General features: G+C 44.2%; 1 protein-coding gene across 2 annotated transcripts in view; it reads left to right on the forward strand.

Annotated features, from left to right (window-relative positions):
- Window positions 1-7,598: 7,598 nt before the first annotated feature.
- E2F3 (E2F transcription factor 3) overlaps window positions 7,599-15,677 on the forward strand; it is a 49,901-nt gene continuing 41,822 nt past the window's right edge. Inside the window, exon 1 of one of the 2 annotated variants that reach the window (XM_070749120.1) lies at window positions 7,599-7,951. In XM_070749120.1, coding sequence (XP_070605221.1) covers window positions 7,604-7,951 — 348 coding nt within the window. In that variant the 5' untranslated portion in view covers window positions 7,599-7,603. Of the gene's footprint in view, window positions 7,952-8,595; window positions 8,812-15,677 lie in introns of those variants that run through there. The other variant, XM_070749121.1, reaches the window with a different exon arrangement.

The following is a 15,677-nucleotide window of genomic DNA, read 5'->3' on the forward strand; positions in this document are numbered from 1 at the left end:
TTTAAAGCAAGCCTTTTTACTAGTCCACTCAGCCCACTTCTTCCCCATTTTTGTGCTAAAAGTAAATTCATTAGTGCACATTATCAATGGCTTCTTCATTTTCTAGTAATTGTGCAAAATGTAGGTAATATACTATGTATGCCTTTTGGATACCATCAAGTTTGAGCTACTATGACAAATTTCCTTGATTTCAAGAAACATGATGTGATGTACAGTGGTACCTCAAGATACGAACCCCTCGTCTTACGAACAACTCGTGATACGAACCCGGGGTTCAGAAAAAATTTGCCTCTTCTTACGAACTTTTTTCGAGTTATGAACCGGCGTTTGGAGACAGCTGGGAAGCCGCGCGGCTGTTTTAAAAGGTGACAGCCGGGCGACGGGGCTTCCCAGCAGCCTCCCGAACGCCGGTTCGTAACTCGAAAAAAGTTCGTAAGAAGAGACAAAATTTTTCTGAACCCCGGGTTCAGTTCGGGAGGTTGCTGGGAAGCCCCCCAGCCCGGCTGTGACCTTTTAAAACAGCCGCGCAGCTTCCCAGCTCTCTCCGAACGCTGAACGCGGAAGTTCGGCTTTGGCGTTCGGCTTCGGGAGACAGCTGGGAAGCCGCGCGGCTGTTTTAAAAGGTCACAGCCGCGCTGAGGGGCTTCCCACCACCACCCTGAACCTGGAAGTTCGGCAAAAGTTCGGGGTTTGAGGGGGGGAAGCCCCCCAGCCCAGCTGTGACCTTTTAAAACAGCCGCGCGGCTTCCCAGCTCTCTCCGAACGCCGAACCCGGAAGTTCGGCTTTGGCGTTCGGCTTCGGGAGACAGCTGGGAAGCCGCACGGCTGTTTTAAAAGGTCACAGCCGTGCTGGGGGGCTTCCCACCTGAACCCCGAACTTTTGCCGAACTTCTGGGTTCAGGGTTGGGGGGGTGCTGGGAAGCCCCCCAGCGCGGCTGTGACCTTTAAAAACAGTCGCGCGGCTTCCCAGCTGTCTCCCGAAGCCGAACGCCAAAGCCGAACTTCCGCGTTCGGCGTTCGGAGACAGCTGGGAAGCCGCGCGGCTGTTTTAAAAGGTCACAGCCGTGCTGGGGGGCTTCCCACCCCCCCGAACCCCGAACTTTTGCTGAACTTCCGGGTTCAGGGTTGGGGGGGTTGCTGGAAAGCCCCCCAGCCCGGCTGTGACATTTTAAAACAGCCGCGCGGCCTCCCAGCCGTCTCCCGAAGCTGAACGCCAAACCCAAACTTCCGCGTTTGGCGTTCAGAGGCTGCTGGAAAGCCGCGCGGCTGTTTTAAAAGGTCACAGCCGGGCTGGGGGGGTTGCCGGGAAGCCCCCCAGCACGGCTGGGAAGCCGCACGGCTGTTTTAAAAGGTCACAGCCGGGCGGCAGCGGTTTTTTTGCGGGTTTTTTTTTGGTTGCACGGATTAATTGACTTTACATTGTTTCCTATGGGAAACAATGTTTCGTCTTACGAACCTTTCGTGTTACGAACCTCCCCCTGGAACCAATTAGGTTCGTATCTTGAGGTTCCACTGTATAGGTTCTTTCCATAGTTGTTGAAAAGGAATGCTACACTTATACCAGACCTGTTGTTGTTGTTTTCTGTTGACTAATACATTAAATTAAGTTAATTATAAATAACTCAGGAATAAAAGTTGCAGGTAGAATTTTCTTTCTCCTTTCTCCTTTTCATTTAGGAAATTGTAGGCCTTTTTTTCCCCAACAGAAACTGGTATTTATTTTTGCAAAGATAAAACATATGAAGTGCTGTAAAATAAGCTATGAATCATTCTCACTAATAACAAACAAACTTGGTGGCTATGTACAAACCACTGTGCCAGAGAAAGAGTTAGCTGTTAATCAGGGAATAGCAGCAAGGGAGGAGCCCAGGCCACAGAGTCATCTGCACAGGCAGCCCACCTCCCCTCCCCTGCCCTCATTGGCTGCTTGTCCACCAGTTCTCCGGACCACCTGTGGCCATGAAAGAAGCTGGCTTGGTCAGGGAAGAAGGGAAGTCTTGGCTTACCTCCAGGCAGGGGTTCCTCTTTGCTGGTGCTACTGGAACTCCTGGTGCTCCTGGCGACCGGCACAGGTGTGCGTGCATCCGGCGTACATGCATGCATGTATCAGCACGAGATTTGTCTTCTGCGCATGTGCTGGAAGCCAAACCTTGTGAGAATGCACAAGAAGCAAAAAATACCAACAACAGGCAAAATCTCATGCATGAGAGCATTCACACGTGAGATTTCACTTGTGGCGCATGCACAGGAGCCAAATCTCACATAGGTGCACACGCGCCCACAGTGGGGGTGCAGAGATGCGTGTTCATCTCCACTTCCACTAAGGAATTGCCGATCCCAACCATACTGGGTGCAACTCGCTACTGCTTAGCTTGCTCTGCTCCCTGAGGAAGCGACCACCGGGATCCTCAAACCAGACCAACTGGCCCATGTGTATGCACACTCTGGAAACAAGAAGATCATCTTCCTGGAGTGCAGATGCTCAATGGTCAGCTGCTCTTTCAGTTTCTGGCACACCTGTGTGCATAAAAACCAGCTGGTTGGTTCAATGGAACCCGGAAGAGCAATGGGCAAGGATTCAGTGTGCCAGGAGAGATTTATTTTTTTTGTTACTTCCGGCACATGTGCCATATGTTCACTATCACTGATATTTAAGAGACAACTTTAAACCATATAAAATGAAACCACTTAGCTTTCTGTAGAAGATCTAGTCCAGCAATGGTGAACCTTTTTATCCTCTGGTGCCGAAACAGCGTAAGCATGCGCGAATGCCCACACCAATAGTTCAATGCCTGGGGAGGGCAAAAACAGCTTCCCCCCCCCCCGGAGGCCCTCTGGAGGCTGGAAACGGCCTGTTTCCCAACTTCTGGTAGGCCCAGTAGCCTTGTGTTTTGTCGTCCTCAGGCTCCAAAGGCTTCCCTGGAGCCGGGGGAGGGTAAAAATGCCCTCCCCATCCCCCCCGGAGGCTCTCTGGAAGCCAAAAATGCCCTCCCAGAGCCTCTGTGCAAGCCAAAAACCAGTTTGCCAGCACACACATGCACATTGGAGCTGAGCTAGGGCAACAGCTTGCGTGCCAGCAGATTTGGCTCTGCGTGCGACCTGTGGCACCCATGCCATAGGTTTGCCATCACTGATCTACACTGCTTCTTAAGTTTGATAATAGACGAAGTTCATAATATATTCTAAAATGGAATTTAAAAAAGATGCTCAAAGAACCACTGAAACATTTTCAAGTGAAAAGTTCTAATTATTATTAGCTTATAACAATATTTCCTAGGTAATCTGTTAGAAAAATAAACATCTTAGCAATGTGAGCATTGTTCTGCACAGCAGGAAACTGATTATATGCCATCAAGTTGTTGCTGATTCTTGGTGAATAGGTTGACTCAACAACTATCTTTGTAATCTTCATCTCTTCCTACCATGTACTCATCACCACTATGACTGAATCTATCCACCTTGCTGCTGTTTAACTTATTCTGTTCAAATAAATGGTCTCCTATTTTTGTCAGCCAGTGTCTTGGGAAATTTATTACATACTTTGCACTTTCAGAGCCTTGTTAATTCCTAAATTTGTTACTCTTTGTCTTTTAGAAGGCTGTATGGCAGAACTCAAGACTGGGAATTCCAACTTGTGCTGTCAATTAATTTTAATCAGATCATTTTCCCCTTATAATTTAAATAATTTCACTGTTTTGACTTTTTTTTTGTTCAGCTTGCTTTGGACACTTTCAGTCAAAAACCAAATGGCCAGTATGTTTAAGAAAACCCAAATGTGAATAATTTGCAAATGAGACATTGCCATAACAACCCAATTTTGGTGTTACAAAGCGAAGCGACGGGTTGCTAAGAGTTAGGAGAGTGAATTTTTAAAAAGCAAACACTCAATTCTCATTACTAATTACAAATCAGTAAGCAGCAACAAATTTGCTTTGATGACATTCTTTTCTATAAATTTTCTTTGTACTGAAATGCAGTAAACCTTTGACCAATTTGTCAAAATACAGTGTTGGTTCAAAGGACACTGATAAGACTATAGGTTGGAATCTATTATGAGTGTAATCTATTGATCAAATGCTGCTATATGTTTTTAATCTGATCATTAGTTTTGCAAACTATGCAATATATATGTTAAAGAGAAACGTGTAAGACACTAAACTTTTCAAAATATCCTGGCAGACTCCGTGGAGGAGGAGGTTGGGGAGGAATTTGGGCCAGTCCTGGAGTCTAGGGAAGGCTCTGCTTCGGAGGCAGAGATAGAGCCAGGACCATCTGACATTTCCCAGCTGCCTTTGGAGTCAGGAATAAGCGGGGAAGAAGAACAGCTAGAGCCTGTTCCAGATGCACATATGCACACAGCTGTCAGGAGAGGAGAACAACTGAGGAACAGGGAGGGACGGGACTCAGAAAGAAAGGTGCACATGGACACTGAATGGCCCCTCCCTGGCTGGGGAATAAATAGAAGCAAAAGGAGTGGTGGTTGCAGGATTTAGTTCGGAAAATTTGCTTATTTGTGCTTCAGAGACATCTTGCCACGGATTAATTTACAACTTTGGGACTGGAAGCTCTTGTTTGATAATTATACAAGGACTGATAAGGTCTGTTATTTCAAATAACCCTTGGAAGGATTATTGCCTGGACTTTTTTGTGTGTGAATGCCATCAATTCACAGTAGTTAAATAAAGGGGGTTTTTTCAGGGTAAATCTGTTTCTTGGTTCTGATAAGGCTGGGTAAGAACAGGTTTTGAGAAAGTAAAGGGGAATAAAAGGGGGGGGAAGTAAGAAAAAAGGGATGAATTTAACAATTACAAAATTTCATGTATGTATAGACTAAATGAAGAATGTGGATTTTGGTTAGTCTTCCAAATGGCAGTGCTAATTGCTGAACTTGGGAATCGCAATCTAACTCATGCAGACAAAAGAGAAAATGTGAAGTATTAATAAGGTCCTGTTACAGATTTGGAAATCCAGCCTTAAATTACTTTAAAAATAATAAAATAGGGATATAAAGTAGGACAGCAGGTGATTGCCCTTCTATACCATCAAGGAAACTAAATAGTGGATAAGGTTGACCAATCAACAGTCACAAAAAGATATTACAAGAGGTACTCCTTTAGGACTTTGTTCCCTAAGCTATGGATGTCCAACCTTTTGACTTGCCTGAGTGAAGAAGCAACATATAAAAGTATACAAGAAATTTTCCTTTTTAACGTAAATCTTGTGTGAGTGCATTGCTACCAGTAGTTGTCCAGGACTATTTAAATTTTATGCCTTTATTTATTCCATTCCATGGAGACCATTGCTGAATTGAACCCTAGTTATTGATCTTCATCCTCTTTCATACATTCTTTTAGGAATGCTATATTTACATAGCTTATCTGTCTTATAATAGCAAACATATGAATACCTCTGCTGGATCAGGTCAAGGCACAGCAAATTCCATATTTTTGTTTCTCAAACAGGCCAAACCACATGTCTCTGGGAGATGGAAACATACGCTTCTGTACAATTGGTATTTGAAGCCATGACATTTCAAGAGCATTTGACACAGCTGTCATCCATAATTTATCCATTCTTTTTAAGTTGCCCCATTTTAAGTTCCCCTTACAGCAATGAATTCCATGGGATAATCATACTGTGTGAAAAAATGCCTTCATTTTTCTGTTCTAAATTTTCTCCCAACCAGCTTCACTGATGATCCCTGATCACGAAGAAAGAAAAATATCTGCACTTTCATAGCCACTATTCAATAAATCTTACCATATAATTTATTTTTTCACATTTACCAAGACATCGAGTCGACATATAAATTGACTATCCCTTGTGACCCTAAGATTCTTTTTTCCTGATTAACTGCTGATAGCTCAGATTCCATCTGTGTATAAATGAAGGAGAGAAAGTGCATCCCATGTTACTGAACACATACTTCACATATACAATTTTAAAAGTTCCTTTTGTAAAGCTTCACAATTGCTCTTGGTTTTCACCACTCCAAATATTTTGATATCAAGCTGAAGAAAGCTTCAAAGGAAAGGTACACATGAACTCAGAGGAATGGGGTCACTTATAGCACCTGAAACTTGAATTACAATATCTGCCACAAAATATGAATAGCATACAAAATAATTCTATATTGGGCAAGTGTGATTGGACACACAAGGAATTCGTCTTGATGTGTATGCTCTCAGTGTACATTAAAAAAAGATACATTTCTCAAGAATCATGAGGTACAAACATGGTCAATATAATTCGGGTACGTAGGCTCTGCTTTGTATTCTTTTTTCAGTCTAAATCAGAAATCTATCAAATAGAATCTAGTGCAAATTTCCATTAACTCTGAGTCCGTCAACTGTTTTGAATGCTAGAAAGCAATTTGCCCACAGATCTTCCAAACAAAATGAGGGGGGGGGGGGTTCATGCTTGGTCACTTAAGTCAGTGTTTTCCAACCTTGACAACTTGAAGATATCTGGACTTCAACTCCCAGAATCCCAGAATTCTGGGAGTTGAAGTCCAGATACCTTCAAGTTGCCAAGGTTGAGAAATAATAATAATAATAATAATAATAATAATAATAATAATAATAATAATAATAATAATTTATTAGATTTGTATGCCACCCCTCTCCGAAGACATATGATATTGCTTACTGACTTAAGCAATATCATTTGAATTTGTACTTGCAGGGGATAATTTTGTTTCTGCTATTAGCAGTCGAAAGTTTTTAGTTATCTACTGACAATGGTCAGATACCTATCAGATGACCAAAGGAAAGGAATGGGGGTAAGTCTTGTAGGTCATTAAAATTTTAATTATGGCATAAATTACAATATTGTTCTGGCAGCCATTGCAGTTTAATTTCTTCCGAATCGTATATCGGCGATTTTGGTTTTTAATACTCCCAGCAATCCACTGAATTCAGTTCCACGTCTATGACTCATTTTGAGCGCAAACCGGCAAAGCAGGAGAAAAGTTCGTAAAGGAATAAAGAGAAACGTGGTGGGAGACTCGGCTTTAAAAAGACCGAAATCCCGGCATCTCGAAAGGGAATCCCCCAACTAATCAACCAATCGGCAAGGACAATGCAAAACAGGGCAACCCGGTGTCTTTACCATCCAATGAGAAACCGGCAAAGTGTCCCAAACACTCCCGATTGGAAGACCTGGCCGTGAGAGCCGACCAATGGGTTCACGAGCCAGGCTCGGCACGCTGAGAGGGCGGGGCTATGCAAATCCGATTTGAAAAGCGAGCGGGAAATCCGAGTTTCGCGGGAGGCTCTTGGCGCGTAACCCTTCTCCCTTCTCTTTATTCATTGTCAGCGGCAGCTGCCGCTGCTTCCTGGAGCCATTTTTCCAGCTAGCCCCACACAACGGGAGTGGCCGCAAAATCCATCCGCCGCATCTGCCCACAATGCGGGCTCCTTCGCCTTAGTAACCCCCACTCCTAAAGCCAGACCCTTCCCCGGGATCCGCAGCCTGGACCATTTCGAGCCGGGCCCGGGCCTTAAGTAGCTAAAGACAAGGGAAGGCCCGGCGGGGGGGAAGGGGTGGCGAGCGAAAGGGGTGGGAGGAGACTCGGCTCCGGGTGCAGATCCACCCAAGAAGGATGCGGAGGGGACTCCACCCGCACGGCCTCCCGGCTTGGTCGGCTTCGCCTCCCATGGATCCCGGAGGGAGCCCCGCGATCGCCGTCAGCCTCCCAGTTCGTTTCGCTCCCGTTGCCGCCGCCGCCACCACCAGCACTTTCATTCAGTTGCACAGCAGTTCCGGGGCATCGGTGCTGGGGGCGACTTGGGGCTCCAGCTTTCCCGGGGCTGATTGTGGCGCGACGGAGGGCGCCCGGCCTAGTCTCGCGAACGGCGGAGGCCCCTCCTTGTGCTGCACCCCGCACGGGCCCGCCGGACGGGTGGTGCTGGTGCATCCCGCCGCCGGTGAAAGCGGAGCCCGATCCCTGGTAAATTCCTCCTTCCCGATCTCGGGCTGGGTGGGTCGGGTGGGGTGGGCTGAGTTTTCTGCGTTTCGGGACGGGGGTGCGCTCCCCGAAACAAGAGCACCCTTTGGCCGCTTTATGTATGCGACGTCTCTCCCCAGTATCACAAACTTTTATTTTTTTCCTTTCCTTTTCCCATCATGGTCCGGCAAGAGAGGGGGGGGTTGGAAACAAGTAAGGGCGTCCCCCAAACTGATCGAAGTGTAGATCTCGGGGGTGATAGTTGTCCTCCGATTAATGGGAGGGGGGATTGCTGGAAGAGGGGGGCAGTCTCCTTCCTTTGCCTTAAGGCAGGAACAAAGAGGCCGGCGTTGCAAGCAGAGGACTATAAGGATCTGGGCGGCGTGGTTCGTGTGAATGCGCCAGGAAGGCCGGCCGGGTTTCCAACCTTCCTCTCCCCCCGTGCGGTGGAGGGGGGGGGGGGAATGAGGGTCTGATCCAGGCAGCATGGCCGGGGGGGGGGGAGAAGAAGGTTCTCTGTCCCGCTGGTCGCTTTTGCGCTTCACCCCCGGACTCGGCGGTGACGTTTCGCACACGTGCGCCGAGGCCGCGTTTGTGACTGGGAGCCGGGCGAGGGAGAGAGAGAGAGAGGGAAAGGAGGGGGCGCTGATCCGAGCGGGGGGGAGGGGGACACACACACACCAGCGCCTTCCTCTGGCCTGAGCAACCGCACAGAACTGCACACATAACACAACGGGGGTGCGCGTCCTGTGCCCGCCTCACCGCCTACAGACACGCGGCCCTTCCCGATTCTCAAACTCTTGGAGCTGTCGGGAAGGGGGGAGGGGGGGCATTCCCAGGCTTTGGAAATGCCCCTGCAGCAGGTAGGTTAGGGAAGCGGGATGGGGGGGGTCGGGGTGGGGGGGCAGTTAAGGGGCATGCCTGCAACATTCGCTCCCCTAACAGATTCCGCTCGCCCAACAGAAATTCCCCTCAAGGAAGGGGGGGAAAAGGCTCCCTCTGTTTCCGGGGAGAGGGGGGGGAGTGAAGTTGGTGGTACTAAGTCCCCCCCAATCCAAAATTGTCCCCTTCGTGGCCCTAAGTGTCCCTTCTACTAAAATTACCGTTATGGGGGGGAAAAAACAACAACCCTCCCCTCCCTCATGTTTTCCTCTGGAGTTGAGTTCTGGCGTTTCTGCTGTCACTGGAGATGGTGGCTCCCTCAAAGTTGGCCGGTTCGAGCAACTGCTTCAAGGCCGCCCGCCGTTTTGCCTGCCTGGGTTACTCACTAGGTGAAATGTCTTGGGGGGTTGGGGTGTGTGAGGTGGGTTGGCTTCCGAATGAAGCCTTCCCTTTCTTGTTCCTCAACTTTTCAACCTCCCCCCCACCTTTCCTGCTAAGTATAATTTGATTATGGCTTGGTTGTTACCCTGAGGAGAGCAAAAGGTAATTGGGGGTGGGGGGGGGAGGATTAATTGGAAAACCCTGTTGGGTTCAACTAAGAAGTGTGAGAAATGTTTGTGGAATAATTTTAACTCCTTGTGTTCTTTTCTAAAATGGTTCTTGGGAGGCTCTTCTTGCCCCCCCCACCCCATTTCCAATTCCTGCTTGTTATAAACAAATACACTTGTCTCATATATATACTGTATATAAAAAAAAAACATATGGCCAGAACAAGGCCGAAATAGCGCTATCCTAGTCTCCCTTGATTTTAAAATATTCAGGAAAAACATGTGAAAAACATGTAAAATATTCAGGAAAAACATATTTATATAGCTCAGAAATTGACATGAACATTTTGGATAAAGAAGTGGAATGGAGATATGGGGGGTGGGGAGAGAGAGACAGGAAGAAAATAAAGGTTTCCCATTTGGGCAAGGCGGGAGGCAACATAGGTAAGCAAAATAATTAATTGAATTGAATTTATTAAATTGATGAGCCGCCCAACTCCTTTCGGATTCTGGGTGGTGAATGAAATGAAGAGAATATACTGGTCTTGAATTCTAGGCCACCCCATCTTGGGCCTTGCTCACTTTCCTGGTGAGGCTTCTTAGATTTCAAGGCCTTTCACAGGTAGAGTCAGAAGGCTACACAGATTTATTCTGTAAAGCTTCTTCATAGCAAACATTTGTTGTTGGTCGTGGGCCTTTGCATTCCTTTTTCTCTTCCCCCCAATGTATGTTCAGATGATCAGCTATTTCATAGGGTTTACCTTTTGAGACATTCTTTGAAGCTAAAAGGTCAATATCTGTGCCCCCATGTGACTGGGTTTTTAAAAAATATTATATCTGTTCGGTTTATCTTGGCTAGAGAAATTCATTCTAGAGAAGGCTGTAGCCAGACTACAGTATAGAGCAAGAGCAAAAACAAATCATACATTGTTTGTGTCATAGATAATCAGAGTTGACATTTGATTGAAACTGCCTTATTATTTAAAACCAATTAAAGCAGCTAGGGTTATATTAGCAACTTTTTAAAAAATGCATATTCAGTTTTATGTTTTTGTAATAATGAAACTATGAAACAGTAGAAATAGAAAAATGAAAATAAAAGAGCAGTGATTTAAATTTCTTTCCTAAAAAGTATGATGTGCATTTCTGTATATGGGTTAGAGATGTGATATGAAAGAAAACCCTGATGGCACAATCAGAGTTATGCTAATAATTCTAAACATATCTAATACTAGAAAATGGTTTGCCCAACTCTGGTTTCTGAATAACATTTATTGGTTCAATAAAAGTACTTTGTACCGGTATTAATCTATGTTACAGTTTTATAATAAACTGTATTGCATGAGTTCCTAATATGGAGACTTTCAGATGTTACTGAATCAAAACTCCTTTCTCCTGGCTGTGCTAGTTACAGCAACATCTGGAGGGATGCACATTATGCATCTATGAATGGTTTAGTGTGAGATACTCACTTTTATATTCACAAGTTATGATTTAAACAACCCATGACATAGTGGATGTATGAACTTAAATCTGTTGAGTAACAGATGACCATCTGCTTAGGATATCTGTTTCTAATAATAGGGTTTGTGCAGATCTTTTTTTAAATTTAAGAACAGTCAATTTATATTCTTATGGCAGTGTCCTAAATTGTACCTATTAAAATTACGGTATTAAGCAATCTATGTTGCAGTATTCCTTCTGTTCAGAACACTTTGTTTTTCTAATCATCGGGACTGCCATGGCAATTTAGGTCCCGCAGTGAAGAGTATGGTATCTTTAGCCAATGTGATGTTTCCCATATATGTTGTGATTTCCATACCCAGAATCCAGCATTCCCGCATTGTTTAGAATGAGGTGGGAAGTACTAGAAATTATTTGCAGGATCATTTTCTCCATCTCTGCACATTTCACCAGGTCTAATAGAAGGGATGTGTTCTAAATCTCTTCTATCAAACAATATCTTGAACCCTGAAGTTATACCTTCTCAGTAGGAGCACCTGCCCTATGGAACAGCAGTCCCTCCAGAGATCCAGTTAGCTTCCGCTCTCTTTAGTATTGAATACAGTGGTACCTCGAGATACGAGTTTAATTCGTTCCGGACCTGGGCTCTTAAGTCGAGCAGCTCTTATCTCGAACGACTTTTCCCCATAGGAATTAATGTAAATAATTTTAATTGGTTCCAGCCCTCAAAAAACTCACAAAGTTAGTCTAAATTATGCAGAAAGACATGTTTTTAATGAAGAAATGTACATGTACATATAAATGAATAATGAAGTTTCTTTCACTTAACTTGTAAACTTTCTTAAACTTTTAAATTTACATATGTTCAACTTCTCTGCCACCCAATCCTGTAGGACAGAGGTCCCCAATCCTTTTTGCACCAGGGACCGGCTTTAAGCGATCAAGAGAGGAATGGGTGAATGAATGGACGGAGGGTGGGAAGGAAGGAAGGAAAGAGGGAAGGGACAGGAACAGAGGAAGGAAGCAAGGAAACTTATGAAAGGGGAGAGTAAGAGAGGAATGAGTGAAGGGAGGGAGGGAGGGAAGAAGGTAGGAAGGAGAAAGAAAAGAAGAAATAGAGGAAGGGAAGATAAAAGAGAGAAAGAAAAAGAGCAAGAAAGAAAGCTGCAAGCCCCCCCCCGAGCCCCCCAGGCCGGCTGCAACCTTTTAAAACACGCGCGCCGCTTCGCAGCTGTCTCCTGAAGCCGAACGCGGAAGTTAGCATTTGGCTTCAGGAGACAGCTCCTTGGCGCTTGTATCTCGAATTTGGGCTTGTAAGTAGAACAAAAATATCTCTCCCCTCCCAGCTCTTATCTCGAGTTGCTCTTAAGTAGAGCAGCTCTTATGTCGGGGTTCCACTGTACATGGTTGTTTCTCCAGGCCTTTGGGTCAGGAATTTAGATCAGTTCTGCTACTGCTGGTGTGCTAGTTTGTTTATTTATCTTTGGGCATCAGGGCTATACATTGTAAAGTATTTTTGTCCTTAATTTTTGTACATTGTCCAGTGTGAGATCAATGACCATATAAACCACACAGATAAATAAAGCAGTTTTAGTCATTGTTTGCACTTGCAGCTTTCCAGGTATCCTTGAAGGACCCCTCTCAGTGTCAAGAAAAATCTGTACACAGCTGAGTTTAAATTACATGTACCAAGAAACAGAGGTACCAAATGATTCAGCAGTTATGATGGTGGTCTTGTTGGTTGGAAAGCTGACAGCCCAGGTTCAAGGTCTTAGCACCACACAACAGGGCGAGCTCATGTTACTTGCCCCACTTCTTGCTACCTAGCAGTTTGAAAGCATGCAAATATATGTAGATAAATAGGTATCACTTTAGTGGAAAGGTAATAGCCTTCCGTGCCCCTCGGTGTATTGTCATGCTGGCCATGACTGCAAAAGTGTCTTCAGATAACATTGGCTTCCTCAGCTAAGGAATTGAGATGAGTACAGTCTCCAGAGTTTGATACGACTGGACCTTTATAACTTTATACCAAGAAACAAGGAACAACAGCCTCACTAAAATGAAGTATAGTGATACCTCGTCTTACAAACGCCTCGTCATACAAACTTTTTGAGATACAAACCTGGGGTTTAAGATTTTTTTGCCTCTTCTTACAAACTATTTTCACCTTACAAACCCACCGCCGCCGCTGGGAATCCCCGGCTCCGGACTTCTGTTGCCAGCAAAGCACCTGTTTTTGCACTGCTGGGATTTCCCTGAGGCTCCCCTCCATGGGAAACCCCACCTCTGGACAGAAGTCCAGAGGTGGGGTTTCCCAGCAAGGGGAGCCTCAGCGAAATTGCAGCATCGCAAAAACACAGAGGTCCGGAGTTGGGGTTTCGAGGACTTCAGTGTTTTTGCAATGCTGCGATTTCACTGATGCTCCCCTCGCTGGGAAACCCCACCTCTGGACTTCCGTTGCCAGCGAAGCACCCGTTCTGCTGGGCTTCCCCTGCAGCATCACAAAAACACAGAAGTCTGGAGGTGGGGTTTCCCATGGAGGGGAGCCTCAGAGGAATCCCAGCAGCGCAAAAACAGGTGCTTTGGCTGGCAAAAGGGGTGAATTTTGGGCTTGCACGCATTAATCGTTTTTCCATTGATTCCTATGGGAAACATTGTTTCGTCTTACAAACTTTTCACCTTAAGAACCTCGTCCCGGAACCAATTAAGTTTGTAAGACGAGCTATCACTGTATAGGTAATCCTCAACTTAAAATTGTTTGCAGTTATGACATCCCAAAAAATGACCTGCCTCCCCCAAATGACCCCATATTGAACAATGGATTTGCTTAATGACCATATACCTGCTACATAAAAGGTATAAAATTGGCTATAGTCAAGTGATCACCTACTTTACAGTTATCACAATTTATGACTAAAATTGTGGGTGCAATTACAATCCTAATTTAATGACTACCCCACAGGTGTCAAAGGTATTGCTTTTCTATCTTGCTATCTTTGTTTTATGTATTTACATGCAATAAGAAAAATAACTGAAAATGTCCATATTTTTAGCAACTGCTTCTGGTTGACTTTCTGCTCTAGAGATGAACAGATGAATAGAAAAATGTATGTGAACATAAATACCAAAACACGTGTTCATGGAAAAAAAATGGGATTCTATATGCATATTACTTGATAGATGAGGAACAGAGGGGACATTCAAGGTGCATGTTAGAATTCACATGGAGGAATTAAAGCAAACATCTACCACAGTTGTGTGACAGGTTCAAATGTTAAAGTATCTAGCTTATATTTCTTCATATCAAGAAAAGTGATGATTAGAATCTCACAATATGCATTTTTCTAATTTAAATGGTACCTGGTGGGAAATTATTGACCTCAAAAAATGCTGCTTAGGATTTTAAAATGTCAGCTTTGCAGACAATTGCATGATACATAGATACAAGCAGATCAGCAATATCAAAATTAGTCATCTGTGATACATCACTGACCTAAAAGTGAGTGAAGAGGAGAGCTACTGTACATTTTGCAGAAGCTTCCTTCTTTAGCTAACGCACATATTTGAAGATCATCAGGCAGATGGTTTTGTTCATGCTTGTAACAAATTGGTGCAGATACTCAATAAAAAAGGTTCTTCATGCTGCCAGTACTTCCCATAGAAATTAAAGAAGGAACAGGATTTTTACCCATCTCTAACCTTGATGAAATTTTAGACAAATAGATCTAAAATTTCTGACTGATTAAAATCTGAAAGTCGAGTACTTGTAAGTACCATTGGAAAAGTTTAGTCTAATCACCCAAATAAAAGCAGTTTCAGCTTGCTTCTCACATTTACCTATTATTATTTTAACCATGGTTTACTCAAAACTTACTTCTGTTTCCGTATACACATAACCATAAACTAATCATGATGTCTGCATTTGATAACACTTTAGTCTAAATTGTGACTGTCTAGTTTAGAAGGATAGTTGTACTACATCTTCAAAAATTAGTTAGATGCCATCAAATAAAAGGCAACTTTGTGACTGCATAGATAAATGCTATTTTGACCTACCTCAAGTTATAACCCAAATCATGGACAATTTTATACATTTTTGGTCTGTTTACTTTTCATTGTATTACCCCTTTTATGTTTCCCTTATATCTGCCAAGCATAGTCTTATTCTAGCCCATCATCTGCTAGCATCACATATGCAAAATAAGTAAGTTTCTATTTGCTAGTTATTGCCTTCAGGAAGCATTATTACAGGATGAACCAGCTTCTTCATGCTATCTTTGGATCCATAATTTAAGATTGACGACTACTGTATTTTTTAGTGTATAAGATGCACCTTCCCTCCCCGAGGCTGAAAATTTGGGTATGTCTTATACTCATGTGTGTCTTATAACCCCAAAAATATGGTATCTACCATTTTTTCCTCGATGTCCAGATTTTACAGACACACTGCCACTGGGAGGACCATTGTTTAAACCAGTGGTTTTCAACCTTTTTTGAGCCACGGCACATTTTTTACATGTACAAAACCATGGGGCACATTTGGGGGGGGGGCCCTAAAAAAAATTTGGACAAAAAAATTCTCTCTTCCTTTCGCTCTATTTCCCTCCCTCTTTCTCCCTTTTTTCTCTCTCCATCCCTCTTTCTTTCTCTCTTCCTTCTTTCCTCTTTTTTGCTCTCTTTCTCTCCCTCCCTCCCTCCCTCCATGTCTTTCTCTCTCCCACCTTCCCTCCCTCTCTCTCTTTCTTTCTCTTTCTCTCTCTTGCTTGCTTTCTCTCTTGTTCTCTTTCTCTCTTTCTTTCTCTCTCTTGCTTTCTTTCTCTCTTGTTCTCTTTCTC

This window comes from Erythrolamprus reginae, chromosome 3, assembly GCF_031021105.1.
Source record: "Erythrolamprus reginae isolate rEryReg1 chromosome 3, rEryReg1.hap1, whole genome shotgun sequence".
Taxonomy (NCBI): Eukaryota; Metazoa; Chordata; class Lepidosauria; order Squamata; family Dipsadidae; genus Erythrolamprus; species Erythrolamprus reginae.